Raw genomic sequence first — 21,699 nt, 5'->3', positions numbered from 1 at the left:
ACAGAGCTGGGAGTCTGCTGCCTCCAGCCCACAGTGGCCTCTCCTGATGAAAATCTAGGGCAGGAAGAGACGTGGTGATGAAGTGGGGAGGGGGGTCAGAGTGAGGGAACCTGACTGGGGTTCTTGGCTCGCCAACAGGAGCAGGGGTCTTGGAGACCCTAGACAGAGATGAAGACGCCTCTTCCCCTTTGCCCTGGGAGGCAGAGAGGTGCTCACCTTCAGCCCACCCCTTCCAACCAAGACAGGCTTCCTCGTGAGCCGGGGAGTGGAGGGAGAACAGCCACTCAGGCTGCGTGTCCCCTGGAGGCTGCCAGATGAAGCACAGGATGAATATGTATATACTTGCTATAAGTATATCCTATGCATAGTGTTGTTTATCTGAAATTCAAACTGAACAGGCCATCCTCTGTTTTTGTTTGTTAAATCTGGCAATACTTTGGCCACCTGATGTGGAGAGCCGACTCATTGGAAAAGACCCTTATGCGGGAAAAAAATGAGGGCAAGAGGAGAAGGGAGAGACAAAGGACGAGATGGTTGGGTGGCATCACTGACTCAATGGACATGAGTTTGAGCAAACTGCAGGAAAGAGTGAAGGATCGGGAAGCCTGGCATGCTGCAGTCCCTGGGGTCACAAAGAGTCAGACACAACTGAGCGACTGAACAACAAACAAAATCTGGCAAACCTAGACCCATGAGTCACTTAACCTCTCTGAGCCTTAGTTTCTTCATCTTGAAAGATGAGCCAGTACACCATCCTGTAAGGACACTGTGTAAGTTAAGACGATATATGTAAAATACTTGGCACAGGGGAGGTATGTTTGTGAAGCTGGCAAAGCTTGCCTTCAGAGTCCCCATACCCAGCATTTTCATCTCCACCGTTCCTGTCTCCCTTCCAGAGTTCCTGTTTTAGATCTGCAGGATTCCACTGAACATCTGCAGAAAGCTACCACCTTATGGCTGTGTGACCTTGGGCGAGTTGCTTACCCTCTCTGAGCTTCATCTGTTAAAGGGTCTTTTCATAGTATTACCTCCTTAGGGTTGCAATGACTAAAGTGAAGTCGCTCAGTCGTATCCAGCTCTTAGCAACCCCATGGACAGTAGCCTGCACCAGGCTCCTCCATCCATGGGATTTTCTAGGCAAGAGTACCGGAGTGGGTTGCCATTTCCTTCTCCAGGGAATCTTCCTGACCCAGGGATCGAACCCAGGTCTCCCGCACTGTAGACAGATGCTTTACTGTCTGAGCCACCAGGGAAGTCCTGACTAAATTAGTATATAAAACACTAGTATTAAGTCTAGCAACCTTGTAAATGTCCTAAGACACACCTTTAATTTTATCGTTTAATATAACATCCTTTATCCCCAGGAAAGAATGAGTCAAGGTGGAACTTCAGGCCCAGTGATAGGAAAACGAGGGAGATCGTTTCCACAGGGTGACTAGGGGTGAGGATCTAAAGGTGGGGTGGGGTGGAGGCTTTGCCCGGCCCCTCTCCTTGCATCTGTGTGAACTTCTTGGAAGGTCGCCTTAACCAGGCCTTCTGGGAGCCACATTCCCCGGATGTGGGATGGAGACATCCCTTAGGACCCGACCCGGCCTCCACCAGGCAGAGGTCCTGGATGGCTCCCACAGCCAGCACAAATGTTTTCCAAACTCGCTCCTAATCCTCCTAATCTTTTTACATCTCACCTGCCTGCATGCCTGGTGGCTTCCATTAGCGCCTTTCCAGCCGGATCTGCAATCTCCATGTTGGGAACGTCTCCAAGAGCAGCTCCACCTGGCTCCCGGCAGGCTCGGCGCTTCTCCCTCCTGGGCAGCCAGGATGCTGGTCTCCAGCGGCAGCCAGCAGTTAGGGGAGCTTGTTCGCTTTTTAGCTTTTTTTCCCATATTTTTCTTTCTCTTCCCCACAAAATTATTTTTGCTGTGTTTGGTCTTCTTTTTACTTCCCCCCCACCAAACTTCTCAACTGGTCTCCTTGCATGGGCAGCCCTGAATAGCAGGTGGGAATTTTGCTAAGTGCCTGCCATGCACCAGATTCAAACAACACTGATCAGAAGCCTTATCCCAGTCTGAGGGGTCAATGTCATCCCCGAACACCGGCGTTCTTTCCTGCAAGGGCACAGGGAGCAGAAAGGGGGAAGATGCTGAATTTGAATCCACGCTGCCTCCACCTCCACAACAAATTATATGTCGTTTTGCGATCCCCTCCGTTTTTCATAAAACAATCCCCCGAAGCTCTTTTATCTGCTGAGAGAGGCAAAGAATAAAGTCCAGGCACTGAAGACATGTGGCAGTTTCTGACAGTTCCCTCCCCAATTCCCAAACACTCCCCGCACTGAAAAATGAAACCCTGATCTTACGGGTGGAGGGAAGGAGAATGGAAGGAGAGATTCTGAAGGCCCCCAGAGGAGTGGAAGGATTTCGCAAGAAAGCCAAGATTAAGACAATCTCCATAATAAAGAGCCGGCCAGGAGAAGGAGAAAAAGTGGATCGGGTAGCGCAGGGAGTCTGGAGGTTTGTGTTTCTGATGGAGAGGGAGGTGCGGGGTAGCAGATGAGAGTGAAGGGGTGTCCGTGTCAACGCCAGGTCCCCGTCTTGGGGTTCAGACAGTACCGTGGGGATTTGAACACATCCGTTCACAGGATGGCACAGGGAGGAGGATTGTACGAGAATGTTCTTGGTTTTTTTCATCATAACCGAAAATTTCCATGAAAGGGAGCGGGGCTACACGAAATGTGGGGCACGCACACCACGGAGTACTACTCAGCGATAAAACCGAACCGGCATGCAGCAAACGCAAGGCTGACTCTCGAGCGTGTGAAATGAAAGAAACCAGACACAAAAGACACCGAGTGGTTCTATTTACGTGAAGTTTGAGAACAGGTAGAAGTAACCGTGGTGAGAGAGGTCGGATCCCTGGGCTCTTTGCAGGTAGAAGGGAATGCAGTCGTCCCTCGGTATCTTCAGGGGATCGGTTCCAGGACACCCCTGTATCCCCTTGGAGACCCAAATCCAAGGATGCTCAAGTCTCTTCTATAAAATGGCGTAGTATTTGCATATAACCTACACACATCCTCCTGTGTACTTTTAATCCTTTCTAGATTACTTATAATACCTAATACAATGTAAATGCTATGTAAATAATTGTAAATACAATGCAAATGGGGGTAAATAGTTGCCGGGCGTGTGGCAAATTCAGGTTTTGCTTTTTGGGGAACTCGCTGGAATTCTTTTTCAAATATTTTTGATCTGTGGTTGGTGGGATCCGTGGATGCAAACACTGAGGGCCAATGGTACAGAGGCAGGAGGCAAGTTGCTGGGGTGATGGAAACGTTCTGTGTTTTGATCTGGGTAAAGGGTGTCTTCGTTTACATAAAAAGCCATTGAACAGGGGCATTTAAGGTTTGTGCGTTTTACTGTGTGTAAATAATACCTCCGTGTTTTTTAAATGCAATACAAGAACTTTAGAGTTAAATCATATACACATTTGGCTATCTGCGTTTTGCTTAATAAAATTCAGAGAGAAAGAACTAAAGATCCCATTAAAATACGGCAGGGGTTGCTGTCCATCCATGCCGCTTCAGACCCTCAAGGAGCCGAATCTGTAGCGTGTACCTGCGGGCCCGACCCCTCCACCTCCAACCCCCCACCCCAACCAACCCCCACCCCGCCCCACGCCTCCCCCAGCCTCCCACCACCGGCTGCCTCAGACCCAGAGCCTCTTGTGGCCTAAACACCTCACCACTGAGTACAGCTGCAGTCTTTAAAGATTTAATTTTTTTAAAAGGGGGTATACATTAGCCAACTGATACTCCGCTGAAGGACTAGAAACCTGTTCTAACGTCAACGCTAAAAGTGACCACATAGAACTATCCCGAAACAGTAATAATGATCTTCAACATGGTGCTTTCCTAAGAATTTTTTCCAAGGGTGATATTGACCATTGACAATTATTGCTTCATATGCTGATTTTGGAATGCAACCCTTGAGTGGGAGGTGATGACTCCATCAGGAAGAATCTGAGTAATTTAGAAATTATTTCTCTGATTACCCCCAGACCCTCGACTGCTCTCTGGGATGGGGCTCCTGGATCCCAACCTCACAAGCATGACAAGGGATTTCCTCTCATCCCTCCACTCCCGCTTCCCCTCCAGGGACCTGAGCTCTGGAGAAAACGAAAAAGACACCCTCCTCTTCTGAGTGAAGGTGTCCCAGCTGTGACATTCATAGGGCTACTGCTGACCCATTACTTTTCACACTAATGATATGTTCATTATTATCGATGTCTTTCATTTCTTGGGAAGTGTTTATACTCTTGCAACAGCCTGATAAGTGAAATCATCTAACACTAGGAAATAAGGCAAATAGATAACTGGTGTCCTTTCAAAGTCAAATTAGAGTCATGTCTAACAAGCCCTCCTAAGGATCACCTGACACTCCAGGGGAATGTCACTTTGCTTGACTTATTATTTACTATTGATTAGGGCCCAGGCTCTGTAAAGATAGCTGTTAGCTGGTAGAAAACTGATAAGTTGCCAATTATTTTTGTCTGGTAGAGATGCAAATGATTTCTTTCCAGTAGAGTAGATAACACCAACATGATGATTTTATTGCCCTAAAGAGCATTAACCAGTTTTGTAACTACCTTAGCAACCTAACAATATTCCAGAATTCTTGGGGTTTTTTTTGTTATAGCTATTTTCACTGAATCTCTCTCACCCTAATGAGGTATATATAATTTTTTTTCTTATATCTTTCATTGACCAAGCTTTGTCCCTTCATTTATAAACTACAAAAGAAAACTAACACATGCTCCCTACGTATTTCTTTTTAGAAAAATATTTACGTATTTATTTGGCTGCATTGCGTCTTAGTTGCAGCACTTGGGATCTTTGATCTCAGTTGCCGCAGGTGGGATCTAGTTCTCTGACCACTACTGAGCCCAGATCCCCTGCATTGGGAGCACAGGCTCTCAGCCACTGGACCCCCAGGGAAGCCCCTCACTCTATATTTCTATATGAATTGTGCATTTAATATTTTGAAAGTTGTACTCTGAGAAGCCTTTCATAGTATTTGTTTTTTCCTCATGCCAACTCTGTCATTTGCTATATGATCTTGGGAAAGTCTTTCTGTTTCTGATCTTCAGTTTCTTCATCTGTAAAATGGGAGCAATCGGGCTGACCGTTCTGGCTCTGACACAGTATTTCTAACTCCTCTTGCAGGGAAGCAAGATTGACGAAATGCAATCAAAGAAGATGATGCTGGAAGGGACGTTACAGACCAGCCTTCCTGCTTTCTCCCTCGTCTTCTCCCTCTCCTTGAGAAAGTGAGGTTCAGAGAGGTTAGGCAAGTTGCCCAAGGTCACACAGATATTATTTATAATGATGACTTATTTTAATGTGGTATTTGACAGTATAACTTCCTTATGTGTGTGCATGCATGTTAAGTCACTTCGGTCATGTCCAACTCATTGCAATCCTATGGACTGCAGCCTGCCAGGCTCCACTGTCCATGGGATTCTTCAGGCAAGAATACTGGAGTGGGTTGCCATGCCCAACTCAAGGGGATCTTCCTGACCCAGGGATCAAACCCTCATCTCTTATGTCTCCTACATTGGTTGGCAGGTTCTTTACCACTAGTGCCACCCGGGAAACCCAGACTTCCTTATGTATTCATATAATCCCTTGGCAACCCAACAAAGGGACTGTATCCTCCCCATTTTACAAGTGAAGAAACTCGAGGTCCAGAGAAGTGATGTGGCTTGCCCAAGCTCATAGAGAGGCGCTAGCTCCCCTGAGCCCCTGAATCCTGAGGAGCAGGAAAGGGGCTGGCAGTAGGAGCTCTGGGCCCCCACCTTTAAGCCAGAGCATCCCCACCTGTACTTGCTGTGTGACATCGTCTGTCACAAAGGTTGCAAGAGAAAGGGAGTCCCAAAGGCTTGGAAATCCTGGTGCTAGACTGCCTGCACCTGCCCAGGTGCAACAACCCCGCTCCTCCTCCTCCTCCTTGTCCTCTCCCCCTCCCTCTGCAAAAGGAAATAAAGCAACGACAGCAATGACAAAGCACAGCCATGGGAAGAAGCAGAAAGAGCAGCCAGCCCAGGCCTGAACACACGGGCTTCCGCTCTGGGGGAGACAGGATCACTCAGTCTAAAGAAAGGCGTTCTTGGGCTGGCAACGACAAAGGGAGCTGGGCTGACAGGCAGTGGGCCCCCCGTCGGTGACCTCGAGCAAGGCTGGGCGATTCCTCCAAATGGTGACAGCAGTTCTCTGGATGGGCGTTTATTGCTGATTTTTAGTTTTTGATTTTTAAATGTTGATAAAAGCTGATTATTAAGTGTCCAGTGTTTTGTATGTGTATTATGTCACTAAAACTTTATACTGCAAAGTAGAATCTGTTGCTTCCAACTTATGAATGACAACCAAAAAAAGACTGAGGCCCCAGGAATTTAAGTACAGTTCCAAGGACATGCAGCGAGGAAGTGGCAGTCTAGAAAGCTGATGACCGAGCCTCTCACCACTGCATCACTGTCCTTGTTTCTCTGTGCCCTTCTGTATTTCCAAGCTTTTGGCAATGAATACATGCTGCTTCTGTGATCGTGAAAAAGTCCTACAAGTCACTGATTTGAGAGAAGGTTCCTTCTACCCCGCTGCTCTGTGCCTCCGGGAGTCTCACTGCCCCCCGGGAACCCCTCTTCTGCCCCCATCCCGGCAGCCTCTCGCCTCGCTGTCCTCTGCTTGCACCAGCTGTGGCTGGGGTAGGATGTCCCGTGCTCCAGTCTTGCTGAGGTCTGCTCAAAATGTCCCTTGCTGGCCTCTGGCCCCAGGGTGGTGCCAGGGAAGGGGAAGGAGAAGTGGGAAGGGATGTGAAACTTGGCCCCAGGCCAGCACCGCCCTGCTGGGTGTCCCACAGGGGTCCCTGCGTGAAGGGCCAGAGTATCCAGTGCATTGAAGACTGGACACAGGTGAGGCCACGGCTGGATGGGGAAGGCGGCTGTGATGTTTCGCGAGCCAGGGGAGGTGGCCCAGGAGACTGGACTGGGCAGGGAGGAGGGAGAGTGCTGGTGGCTGGTTTTGTGCCAGGACAGGGCTGGGGGGCAGTGATCCAAGACCCAGAATAAGTAAATGAGGGGACCTTAACTCCAGAGGCTGCGGGGGAGGGTGGGAGGTAGCCACAGAGCCATCAGCTCTAACCAGAATTCCTGGATCCTGGCCCACCACCAAAACACAAGAGGCTGGGAAAAGGCTGGGGTGTCAGAGCCCAACAGAGGGGGCCCACAGAGGGGGCCAGCAGGGGACAGTCAGCCATCTGTCCTCCAGTGGGTGCTAAGAGGGACCGCGTGTGTGGGGGAATTGTGTGTTTGTGAATTCTGGTGTGGATGTGCAACTCTGCCATCTGGGTGAGAGAGTGTTCATTAAACAGGGAGCAGGCACTCAAAAAATATTTATTCAAAGGAACCGATAATCTGTAGGGAGCACATGACTGTGTGTGTCCAGGTAAGTGAGGGATGGAGTGTGTCCATCGGAGTGTCCAGGGGTGTGTGGCAGACTTTTAAGTTTGCTTATTGTGTTGTATAGGTGTGCAAGGGCTAAAAGCTATGTTCGTGTGTCTGAGTGTGTAACCCTATGGGTATGGTCAGTTGTGTGTATCAATCTGTGTGAGTTTGTGGTTCTGTGTGTATGCTGGGGTGTCATTGGAGCTGAGTGGAGGGTGGACTTCAAAGGCCCTGGGTGGGGTATGTGCACAATGGTCAGAGACATATATAGATGTCATGGTGGGGGGGTGGGGCGCAGTCCAAGAGTATGAGTTGGGTGTGCACGAGTGTGTGACGTCCAGCCTGCCCAGGCCCTGCCCTTGTCTCCACAGTGGGACCATGGAAGCCCCCTGGGGCTGGCTGGTGATCAGCGTGCTGGCCATTTCCCTGGCCTCCTCCGTGACTGAGGACGTGTGCCGAGCCCCGGACGGGACTCACGGGAGCGCAGGAATACCTGGCCGACCCGGACGGCCAGGCCTCAAGGGGGAGCGAGGGGAGCCGGGTAAGCCCTCCCTCGGGCCCCTGGCCCTGCATCCCTGGGCTGGGGCTGGCCTCCTGGAGGTGGTGGCTCAGAGGGGTGGTGAGAAACAGAGGAGTGACCTGGGCCCCCACATGAAGCCCCTCCAGTCTGTGCTTGGTCCCAGGGCCCAGCCTTCTCCCAGGGCTGTGTACACAGGCCCCCAGGGCCTCTCTGTATCCCCCTTAACTGCCACATCCTCTTTCTTTGGCCTTGCTGTCCCCCTCTGGAGAGTAGGCCACTTCAAGCAAGGCCTATGAAAGGTCCTAAAGCTGTGCCCAGCCTCGGTCTTTGTTCAATCACCAAAAAGACAAATGCCCTAGTCTCTAAATTTGAGAGCCCTGTCTTGCTGTTTGACCTTGAGTGAGTTACTCACCCTCTCTGAGCCTCATTGACTCATCTGTAAAGAGAGAAAGACCCCACCTAGCATGTGGAGAGGGATCAATCCATAACAACTACCCTTTTTGCTTCCAGCTTCCCTGACCCCTCAAGCTTCAGAAACTCATATTCTAGCAAAAAGGCCAAGGGTGGAGGAGAAGGGAGGAGGGCAAGACCAGAGCTGGGAAAGATGGTCTCGTGTAATCACCCTGAGGCTCCCAGTCCATAGACCACCAGAAAGATCTGCCTAGGCATTTGCAATGATCTGCACCCAGGCATCCTACAGGTAGTCCCTGAATCGGAAGAAGTCGAGGTCAACGGCCTGGCGGGGGACAGGGGAGGTGTGGAGTGCCCAGCTGTGGGCAGGAGTGTGGTGAAGCCAGGGGACTGCTTTTCCCAGAACCTGATCCTTCCTCCAGTGTCTGTTCAATTTCCCTTCATTTTACAGACAAACAAGCTGGGGCTCAGAGAGGTTGAGACACTTGTCCAAGGTCACAGAGAACTAGCCAGAATCAATCAGGCCCAGACACTCCCCTACCATCTTATCCCACAGCTATCTGGGGCCCCAGCCACCTGCCTGAGGTCTGGAGGATACCAGACTCTCACTCCCAACCTGACCTTTCTCCCCACAGGGGCGCCTGCCATCCAGACAGGCATCCGCGGCCTTAAAGGAGACCAGGGCGACCCTGGACCCCCTGGAAACCCAGGCAGAATGGGCTACCCAGGACCCTCTGGTCCCATGGGGCCCGCTGGCCTCCCAGGATTGAAAGGCACCAAAGGCAGCCCCGGGAACATCAAGGACCAGCCACGGCCAGCCTTCTCGGCCGTTGGACCGAATTCTGTCTCAAGAGACAACGTGGTCGTCTTCGGAAAGGTCATCACCAACCAGGAGAACGTGTACCAGAACAACACAGGCAGGTTCCGCTGCTCTGTCCCAGGCTACTACTATTTCACCTTCCAGGTGGTGTCCAACTGGGACATCTGCCTGTCCATCAGGTCCTCTCGGAGGGACCAGATCCAGCCCTTGGGCTTCTGTGACTTCAACAGCAAGGGATTCTTTCAGGTGGTGTCTGGGGGCACAGTGCTGCATCTCCAGCAGGGAGACCAGGTCTGGATTGAAAAAGATCCCAGTAAGGGCCGCATTTACCACGGCTCAGAGGCCGATAGCATCTTCAGTGGCTTCCTCATCTTCCCATCTGCTTGAGCAGGGAAGACCCCCCTGACCCCGGTCCCCACCGTGGCCTCTTGCATCCTGTTGTGTGACCCTGGCCCACTCACTCCCCCTCTCTGGCCATCTCTGCTCTGCCCTACCAAGTGGGGGTTCTATTGCTTTAGCTGCCTAAATGGAGATCATGTCTTGGAACTCTTCCTGGAATAAATATCTGAATCCACATCTGCTGAGCCTGAAGTTCACTGGTTACCTCGGGCATTGGGAGGGAGGCTGAAGAATAACAACAGTTATTTAAGTGCTTACAAGCCAGGCCCATATTTAGCATTTTACAGCATGTATTTAGGAGGTCCTGGGAGCCTCATCAGCCTGGGCTCGAATCCTGGGCCACCATTTGCTTAAATCCAATTATGTGCATTTTACGTGACTTTGGTGAATCTGTTTCCCGATCTGTAAAGTGGGAATACTGACGGCACCCACCTCAATGCATCGTTGAAGTGAAGTGACGTGAAGTCGCTCAGTCGTGTCCCACTCTGCGACCCCATGGACTGCAGCCTACCAGGCTCCTCCATCCATGGGATTTTCCAGGCAAGAGTACTGGAGTGGGGTGCCATCTCATTCTCCAGGGGATCTTTCCAACCGTGGGATCGAACCCAGGTCTCCAGCATTGAGGGCAGATGCTTTACCATCTAAGCCACCAGGGAAGTGTTGTTGGGAGGATTAAATGACTTGATATATGAAAATTGCAGAGGAGTTCCTGGTGCATTAATAAGGGGCTTCCCAGGTGGCTCAGACTGTAAAGAATGTGCCTGCAATGTGGGAGACCTGGGTTCGATCCCTGGGTTGGGAAGATCCCCTGGAGGTGGGCATGGCAACCCACTCCAGTGTTCTTGCCTGGAGAATCCCCATGAAGAGAGGAGCCTGGCAGGCTACAGTCCATGGGATCGCAAAGAGTCTAACACAGCTGAGCGACTAAGCCCACACACATACGTTTTAGCCTTAATTGTATTTTATTTAGTCTTTACAGTTGAATTCTGAGTTGGGTATTATGACTGACCCCATTTTACAGATGATGAAACTGAGTAAGTGTTAAGGAAAACGTAAAGCCCAAGGTTAGCATGTAAGGCGGGGAAGGACATGGTAACCTGCTCAAGTATTCTTGCCTGAAGAATCCCATGGACAGAGGAACCTGGTGGGCTGCTGTCCATGGGGTTGCACAGCGTCAGACACAACTGAAGTGACTTAGCACGCATGCGTGAATTGGAGGAGGAAATGGCAACCCACTCCATTATTCTTGCCTGGAGAATCCTAGGGATGGAGGAGCCTGGTAGGCTGCCGTCTGTGAGGTCGCACAGAGTCAGACATGACTAAAGCGACTTAGCAGCAGCAGCAGCGTGTGAGGGGAGGGGGTGGGTTGACCCCAGGTCCTGCTGATGCCCAAACATGTGTGTTTACCTGCTCCCCTCACCAGACTCCACAGCCACACACCTGACACATGGCACATGTCCCTTCCAAGGCTGAACCAGAAACACAGGGGCTCAGAGACAGGGAGCACTTGATCCAAGGGCATCCAAAAGTCCTCCCTGCCGGGTGTCCTGAGTCCAGCTCTGGACTTCTACGCTGGCAGGCGTGAAGGCTGGGCATGCATCCCGCTTGCACTGGGGCCTTGGAGGGTCTGGAATGTTCCTGGTCCACTCCAGGGGCCCCACTTGGCCTGTCCGGGTGCTGCTGAGAAGCAAGAGCCTCACTGTGTCCTCTGTGGATGAGAAGGATGAGGAGACCAGAAGTTCAGTCCTGGACATGCCCTGTGCTTTTCTCCAAAGGAAGCCAACTTTACCTTTGTGCCGCTCAAACTCATGCGTAAACACATCACACACTCACACACACTTCCTGAGACGCACGTGGACCCACATTCCTGGACCAAGACTCATTCACTCCTCACCCACACACCCACTCCCTGAGACCTGCAGGGAGCACCCCTAAACCCACAGACACCAAGGGATACAAACGGTCACACCCGCACACCCCCACCACCGATTCTCTGGGTGCTCCCATCGACCATCAGCAGCGCTCTCACTCACACGTGTCCCGGACGTAGCCCTGACACACAGGTGCACACTCACTCCTCACCCTGCCACGTGCGAGCGCCTTAGAAATGCCCTCGTTCTCGCGAGCGTTGACCTTGGAGTCCTCACGTACCCACAGCCCACCACCCCCCGCCTTCCCCACACACTTGGGACCCTCTGAGGGGCTGTCTGGCCCCATCAACAGTCTTGGGGAATCATGAAGAAGAGAGTGGGGCTGCAGAGGCTCTTCAGCTCCCCTCTGGCCTCCACTCTGCCCTGGTTTCCCCCCAAGCCCGGGACACACACATGCATGGACTAGGAAGCAAAACAGATCTGTGAGCCTCTACTGTGTGCTGGACATCTCATAACCATCAATGCCTTTAATCCCAACAAAACAAATGAGGACCCTGAGGCTCAGAGGACAGAGGCATCTACCCAAGGCCCAGTGGCAGGAAGTGGCAGGGGATGGATTTGAACTCTGCCTGACCCCAGACTGGAGGTCTTCTCTCATCACAATGGGGCTAACAGACACCATCGTGGTGGAGGTCCCATAAGAAGCTGGAGACCTGGCTGTAAAAATGGTGGGTGCGGGGGAGCGGTACGCCACTGCCTTGTACCCTAAATTCCATCCACAGCTACCCCTCTTTGCTGAGGCAGATCACGGCCTCTCCAAGAGGACCCGGCAGAGTCCAGCTGGCCAGGTGGGCGGGGCGAGGGAGGGCTGCGCGCAGGCAGAGGCTGCCACCTGCTGGACAAGCCGGACCAGGCGCAGAGGAGGTGAGGGCCGAAGATGGGCAGGGGGCCTGGGCGCCCTCTGGTGGGTCCCCCACGCCCTCACGATGCTGCGGCTGTCCTTTCTGCTCTCCCCAGCCCTCCACCCTCCTGAGAATTCCAGGGCCAAGTGTCTTCACATTCTCGCTCTTGCTCCACACTGTGAAGCCCAGAGCCACGGGGTGGAGAGCCAGCTGGGGAGACAGGCCCTGAACGAGGCAGGGGCGGCCTTCCAAACTCGCCCAGGGCTAGGCACGGCATGTGCATTAGCTCTACCCTGCGTGGAAGCTCCTGGAAACCCACTTACAGAGTAGAAATTGACGCTTGGGGAGGTCAAACGACTCACTCACATGAGTGGCAGGCGCAGAGTCAGGGCTGGGACACTCTACTGCCCGTTACCTCCTTCTTCCCTGGAATTTCTCATGAGAAGGGGAGAATGGACCTCTCTCAACTCTGCCAGCCTGGCCCCGAGTGGCAACCCCTCGCTGGCCATAATGGGCTCTGAGAGCAGAGGTGGGGTGCTGGGGATGGAGGTGAGGAAGGTGGAGCTGGCAGGGAAGGTAGGTTCACCTGGGGCCCAGCAGAGGAAGAAACGCCAGCACACAAAGCCTGGGCCTCCCCTCCCCCACCCCACCCCAATATACAGATGGGAAGACTGAGGCCTAGGGCCACCAGTGCTTTGCTGAAGGCCTCCAGGCAAGAGAGCGGTAGGGCTGAAAGGAGACCCCAGAGGAGTCTGTCCGCCACAGCAGGCTACCTTCTGTCAAAGCTCACCCCCTCTGAGTGCGCCCCCAAGTAGGGCAAACGGGAGGGGGCATATGGAAGATTGGGCTTCCCAGGTGGCACTTGTGGTAAAGAACCTACCTGCCAATGCACGAAACATAAGGGACGTGGGTTCAATCCCTGGGTTGGGAAGGCACGGCAACCCATTCCAGTATTCTTGCCTGGAGAATCCTCGTGCATAGAAGAGACTGGTGGGCTACAGTCATGGGGTCTCAGAGTTGGACACGACTGAAGTGACTTAGCACGCACAGTATGGACGTTTCTAAGATAAGACCTGCTATTTGACAAGTGCATACAAGACTTGTTTCTGGGGTCAGGGCGAGGCTTTGGACCCAAGAAACCACTCACTTGTGCAGCTTTGGACAAGGGTTTCACCTTCCTCAGCCTCAGTTTCCTCATCTGTAAAGAGGAAGGTTATAGCTTCCTCCTGTGGATCTTGTGAAATAGCTGTCTCAGGCATAGTAAGTGGCAACAGGGATGGGCATTCGCTGGGCTGAACTTGACTCTAGCAGCCTGCCCAGGCAGCTGAGGTTCATACACACACTGATCCACACACACACACACACCCTTCACCAGATCCAAGGAAGTGGTCATTTCCTCATTTCAGACACTCAAGACCCAGGGGGCACACAGGGGTATCACTGTGGTCAGCCTAGCTCAGCACCCAGAATAAAGTACTGAGTCAGGGAAAATTATGGGAAAGGGGATGTGGTTTTGGGGGGAGGCGGGGAGGGGGCCGCCCAGTGTGCTCCGGTCCTCCTGGCTGGGTCCACTCTGACACGGCGTACTCCGGCCTTGGAGAGGGGAAGCCGGTCCAAGGACTTCTCCGTGACCAGACCGGACACCTCCCACCTGTTCAGGTGAGGGCAGATGGCAGCTTTTCCCCGCTGCCACTTCCTGACACGTGGCCTCAGGGGCAGCCTGACTTGGGACGGGAAGGTGGGTCCTTGTCTCTGCTAAGCCGGGGGCCTGAGCTTGAAGCAGGGGCCCCACTCCCCATCCATCGGGCAGCCCCCAGAGGCGAGGGGCCAGGGAAGGGGAGTCGGCCGCTGAGGGCTGAGAAGGATGGTCCCCTGGGGAGAGAGAGGGTGAGGAGGGTGGGCCAGGGGCCAACTCAGCTCTCTCCCCATCCAGCTCCTTCCCCAGGTAGACATGGGGTCCGGTGCCTGGCCCCTCCTGGTACTAAACCTGCTGCTGCTCCTGCTGGCACGGCCACTCAGGGGCCAGACGGAAACATACTGCTATGGGATCCCCGGGATGCCGGGCCTGCCCGGGGCCCCCGGGAAGGATGGGTATGACGGACTGCCAGGGCCCAAGGGTGAACCAGGTGAGTCTTCCGGCCTGGCGGGGAGAGGTCACCTGGGGCCTGCGGGCAGGGCTTGGACTGTGCATCCAGGACCAACTCGGGGGAAGGTGGACAGCGGCTTGATGGTGAGGAGGGTGGTCCCTTTGGCCACAGCCGCTCCCACGGCCGAGTTTTAACTCTCGTGGCAGGTCTGGCCCCCTCTCCCCCAGAGCCCAGGCCTCAGGCCTCCCTAATTCACCTCTTTGCCCCTCGGATTTCCCATCTGATATCAAGGAGAGACCTAGAGTGCCTGAGAAGGTGGCAGGAGGGTCCCAGGAGATAATCCAGGCGAAAGCTTTGGCAAACTTCTAAAACACCTTGTTATTGTTTTATTCCAGCCTTTCCGCCACTTGCCCTCTAACGTGGTTCCCAGTGACTGTAGCCCAGATGGTCAGGGTTCAAGTCCCAGCCCCACTGCTTCCCTGCCCCCCACCCTCTGTGTGTACTTGCCCAACTTATGTAGCCTCCCAGTGCCTCAGTTTCCTCATCTGTAAAATGGGGAGATGGTAGCACTTGTTGCACAGGGGTGCTGTGATGATTAATAAGATTAAATAGAAAACAGCATGTGGTAGGTATCTGTAAGTGCAAACTCTGATCATTGCTGCTCTTGTCATCCCTGTCTTTATCAGGGGTGTGTGCTCCCCTCCCTCCCTAGGGCTTTGGGTAGTTGGAGGGATGGGGAGTGAGGAGTCAGGGTCGCACTCACAGAATCATCTGTCAGAGATTCGCAGGCAAGCTCCAGCATAAGTGAAGAGGGCTGAGGACATGAATGGGTGCTGGGTGCTGGGTGAGAGCTGGAGTCTGGGGGCACCTTGTCTGGCGGTGGGCACACATCTGGGGGGGTGGAGTGTGTCCAGAGTGGGTGTGAAGGAGGCTGGGGCAGGGCTGGGCAGAGGTGACTGAAGTGGCAGAGGCATTGGGCAAGGGAGACCATTGGAGACGGATGTCCTTAGGAATTTCACTGTCACTTGCCCTCCTGGAAAGAGAGTGGAATTATACCAACATTCCAGAAGGAATCCTCCAACTCAGCCTGAGTCAAAGGAAGCCCCCAGATCTGCCATTTTTCCAGGACCCTGAACTTTACCACTGCCTCTGGCTATCTCACTGCCCAGGGTGGTGGATGGGCACCAAGCTCCTAATTTGTGCCAGACATAGGTTCCAAGTGCTCGCCATAGATTCATCTTTCGGGACAGAAAAAACTAACTCTATTTTACAAATGAGAAAGCTGAGGCCAAAATCCTTTGAAGACGTGATTTACCCCCTTTTTACAAATGTCGAAGCTGAGGTTCTGGGAGATTGAGCCACTGGCCCGAAGTCACACACTGGGGTCCTGTTGGATTCCCGAGCCACACCCTCCACCACCACCTTCCACTGTCTCTCAAGCCTCCCTCCCCACGGGTGTGTCCGCCCCAACTGCCTGGAGAAGGAGGCACAGCCTTGCTCAGGATCGCTGACGGCCACCCCCGAGACCTGACGTTACTGAGCACTATCTATGAGGTGCCCGGCACACGCATGCTCCCACCCCACTCTGCTAGCCACTCCGGGGGGATCCCTTCCATTATGCCTTTATCTCACCTGGGATAACAGAGGCTCTGGGAGGGGAGGTCACCTGCCCGGGATCACACAGCCTGAAGCCCAGGTCTGCTGGGTTCTGATTCTCTTCTCCTAACCTGGGATCTACACGGCTCACCAGTTGCAGAGAATTCTGTTACAGTGGGTCTCCACCAACACCCACCGTAAAGGCAGTCAGAGGGGGAAACAGCCACGAGGGCCAGCAGGGGTGGTCAGAGAGGGCTTCTTGGGAGAGGAGACTGGAGTCAGGCCCTGAAAGATGAGTATGGTTTGGACAAGGGGAGAAGAAGCTCACAGAAGCTCCGATAACCAGGGCGGCAACAAGCATCAGACACTCGGACTGGGACTCAGCCAGACTTGATTTTTTGAGTCCTGACTCCACCTCTTACCGGTGGCATGGCCCTGGGCAGGTCTCTGGCCTCAGTTTCCCCATCTGTAACTTGAAGGAAATTGAGTTGGGCCAGCTGTCAGAGGGGCTGAATTGGGCTGAGAAGGGGTGGAGGGGCTGGAGAGAGGCAGCCTGGAAGGCTCCATCTGGAGGACCCCGTGTGCTAAGCCGGCCTGAGTGGTTCCAGCTCAGACATAGAAAGCAGTTTTGTGGAGCTCTGAATCTTATAAAATACTGAGGACCCTCTTTAAGAAAAATAGTACAAAATTAGGGATACATTTGATGCCAGGGGTCGGGGGAAGGTTACACAAACCTCCATATACTACAAAACTGTGTTAGAACTGCACACACAAACTGTGCGTGTAAAAGAGGAGCTGTGGTCAATTTCTTGATTTTTATTTCATACTTTAGTTCTGCAAAATTGGGGAAAACTGAGTAAAGAATACACAAGACTTCCTTATCCTTTTTTTTTTTTTTTGGCAACTTCCTGTGAATTTGTAATTATTTCAACATAAAAAGTTGAAAAACTTATATAAAATTACCCAAAGGACCTTGACAGGGTCAGTGTAAGTTAATAGGGCCTAAAGTTTAAGTTTTAGGAGCTTTCCAGAAAATCTGCCTCTGACCCATCTTCTGATTTTTTTTGTCAAGAAAAAGTAGGAACATAGACTTTTAGATGAGGAGGTATCTGAGGCTACGTGGTGTCCATGGGCTAACAGTTGTGGCTTCTGGCAAGCTCTCTGAGATCCAGCCCGGCTCTGACACCTCCTGAGCCACCTGGTCCTACCCTCTCCATCACAATTGTGGGAACCGAGGCTGAGAGTTAGGGCCCAGCCTTAGCCAAGGTCAGAGGGCAAGACCAAGGGAAGGCAGGATTTGAACCAAAGTCTCCCTCCCCTCCTACTCCCTGCACAGCGCTCCCAGGTGGATAGGCAGCCATCTGGGGGAAGGAGAGTCCAGGGACCAAACCCTGGTGGGAGGCCCCTGGAGCACCATCGGGTCCCTCTTCCCATCCCCTGCCCCATCACTGCCTTCCCACCTGCTCTCTCCCCAGGAATCCCAGCTGCCCCTGGGACCCGAGGACCCAAGGGCCAGAAGGGAGACCCCGGCACACCTGGCTATCCTGGGAAGAACGGTCCCATGGGGACCCCGGGGATTCCGGGGGCTCCCGGCACCATGGGCCCCCCCGGGGAGCCGGGTGTGGAGGGCAGGTACAAGCAGAAACACCAGTCAGTGTTCTCAGTCACACGGCAGACTGTCCAGTTCCCGGAGGCCAACAGCCTGGTCAAGTTCAACCGGGTCATCACCAACCCGCAGGGGCATTATGACAAGGACTCTGGCAAATTCACCTGCAAAGTCCCTGGCCTCTACTACTTTGTCTTCCACACGTCGCACACGTCCAACCTGTGCGTGCTGCTGTACCGCAGCGGCTTCAAGGTGGCCACCTTCTGCGACCACATGACCAGCGCCAAGCAGGTCAGCTCGGGTGGCGTACTGCTGCGGCTGCAGGAAGGCCAGCAGGTGTGGCTGGCGGTCAACGACTACAACGGCATGGTGGGCACGGAAGGCTCTGACAGTGTTTTCTCCGGCTTCCTGCTCTTCCCTGACTAGGATGGGCGGGTCTGCTCTGGTCCCCCGGGGGGGCCGCTCCATCTCCCTCAGCTTCCCCGCGAGAACCCGCTGTGCTGCATCCATGCTCCGGCCCCTCTTGCCACCGATGAACGCCGCCTCCTCCAGGAAGCCCACCCTGCCCTCCTGCCCTGAGTTCTCTCCCTTCTCCTCTGGTACTGTCGTGGGTGTTTTCCAAGTCCGGGAAGAGGCAGGAGGCACACAAATAAATAACTAAATCAACAGCTATGTGCGGCTCTGAATCCTCACTGCCAATTCCCTAAAAAGCGATTCCCTTCATCTCCCACTTTGCACCTGTCACAGCCATCTGTGGCCTCCGGATTCAGGCATCAGTACAGCTTGGTGCCAAGGTTGAGACGCTCGGCACCACTTGGCCATTTGGGAGAGAGCTGCTCAAATGTGGCCGAAAGGCCGCAAGGGGTCCCCAAGGGGGGTGTCTGCTGTCACTTGTTCATGTGAGGGGCGCTACTGTCTTAAAGGTATCCATGCTCACAGGCGAATGGGAAAGTGTTTGAATTCCCATCCTATGTTGACCCCTGTTGAATTTCTGGAGCACCCATCACAAGAGGGGTTTGGGGCTCAGGCGGGCGCAGCACAGACACAGACGAGATGTGCAATGAATTTGTGCTGAATTAATGAATGAGTTGGGGTGAATGCATGAATGAACGGTAGGTAGATGAATGACCAAAAGCAGAGCGAGTGAGTGAGTCAAGAGAATCGTGATAGCTAACATGTATTGAACACTTACTGTGCACCAGGCGTGATGCTAACCCACCTATTAAATCATTTAACATTCATAACTATGCTCTGGGTGGGCATGGATGGGTGAGGGAGGATCTGACTCTTGGAGTCTGATTTCCCCCGAATAACTGAGACTCTGGGGGCCCCCAGGAGATCATCCAAAACCATGGCTTCCCATAAGCCCTTGGGGCCTCACTGTGAGATTCCTGAGGGTGGGCCAGCTGGGTCATCTTGTTGGAGAACCAGGAGGCTGGCCATTAACTGCTGCACTTTCACTGTGCAAACCACAACGAGGGGTTGACAGCTCAGGTTCAAAAAGATAAAAAGTGTAACTTTCCTGCCCAGACTGTGACTCTGGCCTCAGAGCCCAGTAAGACCCACGACTCACTCAGGCCAGGGAGAGCCAGCACAGCCCGGCTGGGGTCTCAGCTTGGTTCTACGAGGCCCTGTGGAGCCTCAAGACGAGGCTCAAGACGAGCCATAACAGCAGAGGCTGGAGCCCAGCTTTCCGCCCACCTCCATCCACTTTGGCTCTTTGTTCCTAAAAGCTGCTGTCTCATACCTCCAGAGATTTACCCATGATGTTCCTTCATTCTGTAGTGCTCCTGCCCCACTCACACAATCCACTTAGATAATACACACTCAGCTGTCAGGAATCAACACAAGGATCACCTCCTCCATGAAGCCTTCTCTGATTCTTCCCTTCGTGTCCCCACAGCGTCCTCCGCCAACTTGGACCACAGACCCATGACTTGTTAGAACCCAGGTTTCCGAATCTGGGGGTGCAACAAAATTACCCGTGGATTTATTTACAAAACAAAAAGCAGATCTCTGGACTCAGACCTGTTATAGAAGTTTGAGAAGACTACTACTTCCAGCAAGCTCCAGGCTGTCTTGCATCTCAGGAGTGCGTCACAGAAGAGCTCTCAGAACCAGGCAAACCTGCATCGACCTGTTTCACCAATCAACCCATTCTGAAAAACTGAAAGCTACTCAAGGTTGATTCAAGGGCCACAGTGACTCCAGAGGCAGTAGCAGCAGTGTTGGGTTCCCGTGGAAGCGCTCCTAGGGGTGTTCTCCCCGGGGGCAGTGGAGGCTCTCACCCCAGGGTCAGGACGGGTCAGGTTCAAGTTCTCATCATAGTGTGGGGACCCAGTTCAGTCCCTGTTAGCCCCGAGATCTCTCTCACCCTCCTCAGCATCGGAAAAATGGCTGAAGCTAGTAAGCCCATGATGAAGAAAGCTTCACAATCTGTTCCCTTGGAGAGGGGTAAGAGAGAAAACGAACAATTCTGTAAACTCTTTATCGGTGACTTGAGCTCTGAGACCACAGAAGAAAGTCTGTGGAACTATTACCGGCAGTGGGGATATCTTACAGACTGTGTGTTAATAAGGGACCCTGCCAGCCAAAAATCAAGAAGATTTGGTTTCATCACATTTTCTTCCATGGCTGAGCTGGATGCCGCCATGGCGGCCAGACCTCATTTCATTGATGGGAAGATGGTTATGCCCAAACGCGCTGTCCCAAGAGAGGACCATGGAAAGCTGGGGGCTCTCATCACTGTGAAGAAGCTGTTTGTCGGCGGAATTACCGAAGACATGAAGGAACATCATCTTAGAGATTACTTTGAGAAGTACGGAAAAATCAACGCGATTGAGATAGTTACTGATGGACAGTCTGGCAAGAAAAGAGGCTTCGGATTTATTACTTTTGACGACCATGATCCTGTGGATAAGATCGTGTTGCAAAAAAATCATACCATCAATGGTCATCGTGCAGAAGTAAGAAAAGCCTTGTCTAGACAAGAGAGGCAAGAAGGCCAACATTTGAGAAGTCGAGGAGAAGGCGATGTTGGTTTGGGGTATTTTCATGGTGTTGGTGGAAATGTGGGAGCAGGACGAGGAAGGAACTTCAGAGGAGGAGCCGGTGGGTACGGAAGAGGGTGTCAGTTTGGGGATGGCTCTCACGGGTACGGAGGAAGAGCTGGAGGTGGTAGTTGGGGGGTTAGGCCTGGTTATGGGGGAGGACGAGGAGGATGTAGTGGTGGAGGGTCTGCAGATGGCTACCAGGATGAGGGCTTCAGAGCCCGTTATGACAACTATGGAGGAAGAAGCTACGCAAGTCGCAATGACAGCGATTCGGGGAATCAGAAGCAGAAACCTTCTAAGTACGATTTACTGAAGAGTGGAAAGTTGAGAGATAGCAGGAACATGGGCAGGTCATATACTGGAGGAAACCACGATCCAGGAGGCAGTAGAGGACATGGGGGTTATGGAGAGACAAGACGGTGGGGGCCTTCTCAGTGGCCGTGGGCTTGATGGTATACAGAGGAGGGAATTACCGCCCAGAGGGAAGAGAGGGGCTGCAGATGATCAAAATAACAGTGCTAAGGAAACTCTCACCTCAGTCATGCACAGATGCGCAGCGACACGGCAGGAGACACCTGAGCCAGTACCGAGAGCCACTTTATGAGTGGACTCAGTCATGTAGGAACACCGTCTTCCTACGGAGGAAAGACTTAAAGAAAATGCTTCTGAGACGGTGTTTTAGCTTTTGAAATGTTCTGTCTTTCCAGCACTCTCTGGAAGAGTGTAGAATCATCCGTTCTTTGATAATGTCCCATTTCCAAGTTTTGGTTGACATGGGAAACCTTTTTCAAGATTTTTCTCGAAGGTTTGAAAAACTGTTAGCCAGAATCAAGGGATACTAAGACATAATATCATTCTTCTTAAGAAATGTATTTCATGTGTAGACTTAAGAAGCTGTTGTACATTTAAGATTTAATAAAATAATTCTAAAAGTAAAACAGTA

General features: G+C 52.7%; 2 protein-coding genes and 1 pseudogene across 4 annotated transcripts; all 3 read left to right on the top strand.

Annotated features, from left to right (window-relative positions):
- The first annotated feature begins 6,860 nt into the window (after nt 1–6,860).
- On the top strand, nt 6,861–9,818 carry C1QA (complement C1q A chain). 2 transcript variants are annotated; one of them, XM_027520962.1, is made up of 3 exons: nt 6,861–6,960; nt 7,863–8,032; nt 9,058–9,818. In XM_027520962.1, the coding sequence occupies exons 2-3, from the start codon at nt 7,870–7,872 to the stop codon at nt 9,627–9,629; spliced, it is 735 nt and encodes a 244-aa protein (XP_027376763.1). In that variant the 5' UTR covers nt 6,861–6,960; nt 7,863–7,869; the 3' UTR covers nt 9,630–9,818. The 2 variants fall into 2 exon arrangements, with proteins under 2 accessions (XP_027376763.1, XP_027376773.1); XM_027520972.1 differs by lacking the exon at nt 6,861–6,960 and adding an exon at nt 7,422–7,492.
- Nucleotides 9,819–13,958: 4,140 nt separating this feature from the next.
- C1QC (complement C1q C chain) lies at nt 13,959–18,375 on the top strand. Its single transcript, XM_027520948.1, has 3 exons — nt 13,959–14,073; nt 14,348–14,540; nt 17,573–18,375. The coding sequence occupies exons 2-3, from the start codon at nt 14,366–14,368 to the stop codon at nt 18,127–18,129; spliced, it is 732 nt and encodes a 243-aa protein (XP_027376749.1). The 5' UTR covers nt 13,959–14,073; nt 14,348–14,365; the 3' UTR covers nt 18,130–18,375.
- A 101-nt stretch (nt 18,376–18,476) lies between these two features.
- LOC113879462 lies at nt 18,477–21,699 on the top strand (annotated as a pseudogene). The gene has a single exon (XR_003507321.1). The product of XR_003507321.1 is annotated as a heterogeneous nuclear ribonucleoproteins A2/B1 pseudogene (transcript).

Source organism: Bos indicus x Bos taurus, chromosome 2 (genome assembly GCF_003369695.1).
Source record: "Bos indicus x Bos taurus breed Angus x Brahman F1 hybrid chromosome 2, Bos_hybrid_MaternalHap_v2.0, whole genome shotgun sequence".
Taxonomy (NCBI): domain Eukaryota; kingdom Metazoa; phylum Chordata; class Mammalia; order Artiodactyla; family Bovidae; genus Bos; species Bos indicus x Bos taurus.
The sequence above is the reverse complement of the archived record's forward strand: the minus strand, read 5'-3'. Positions and strand labels throughout refer to the sequence as shown.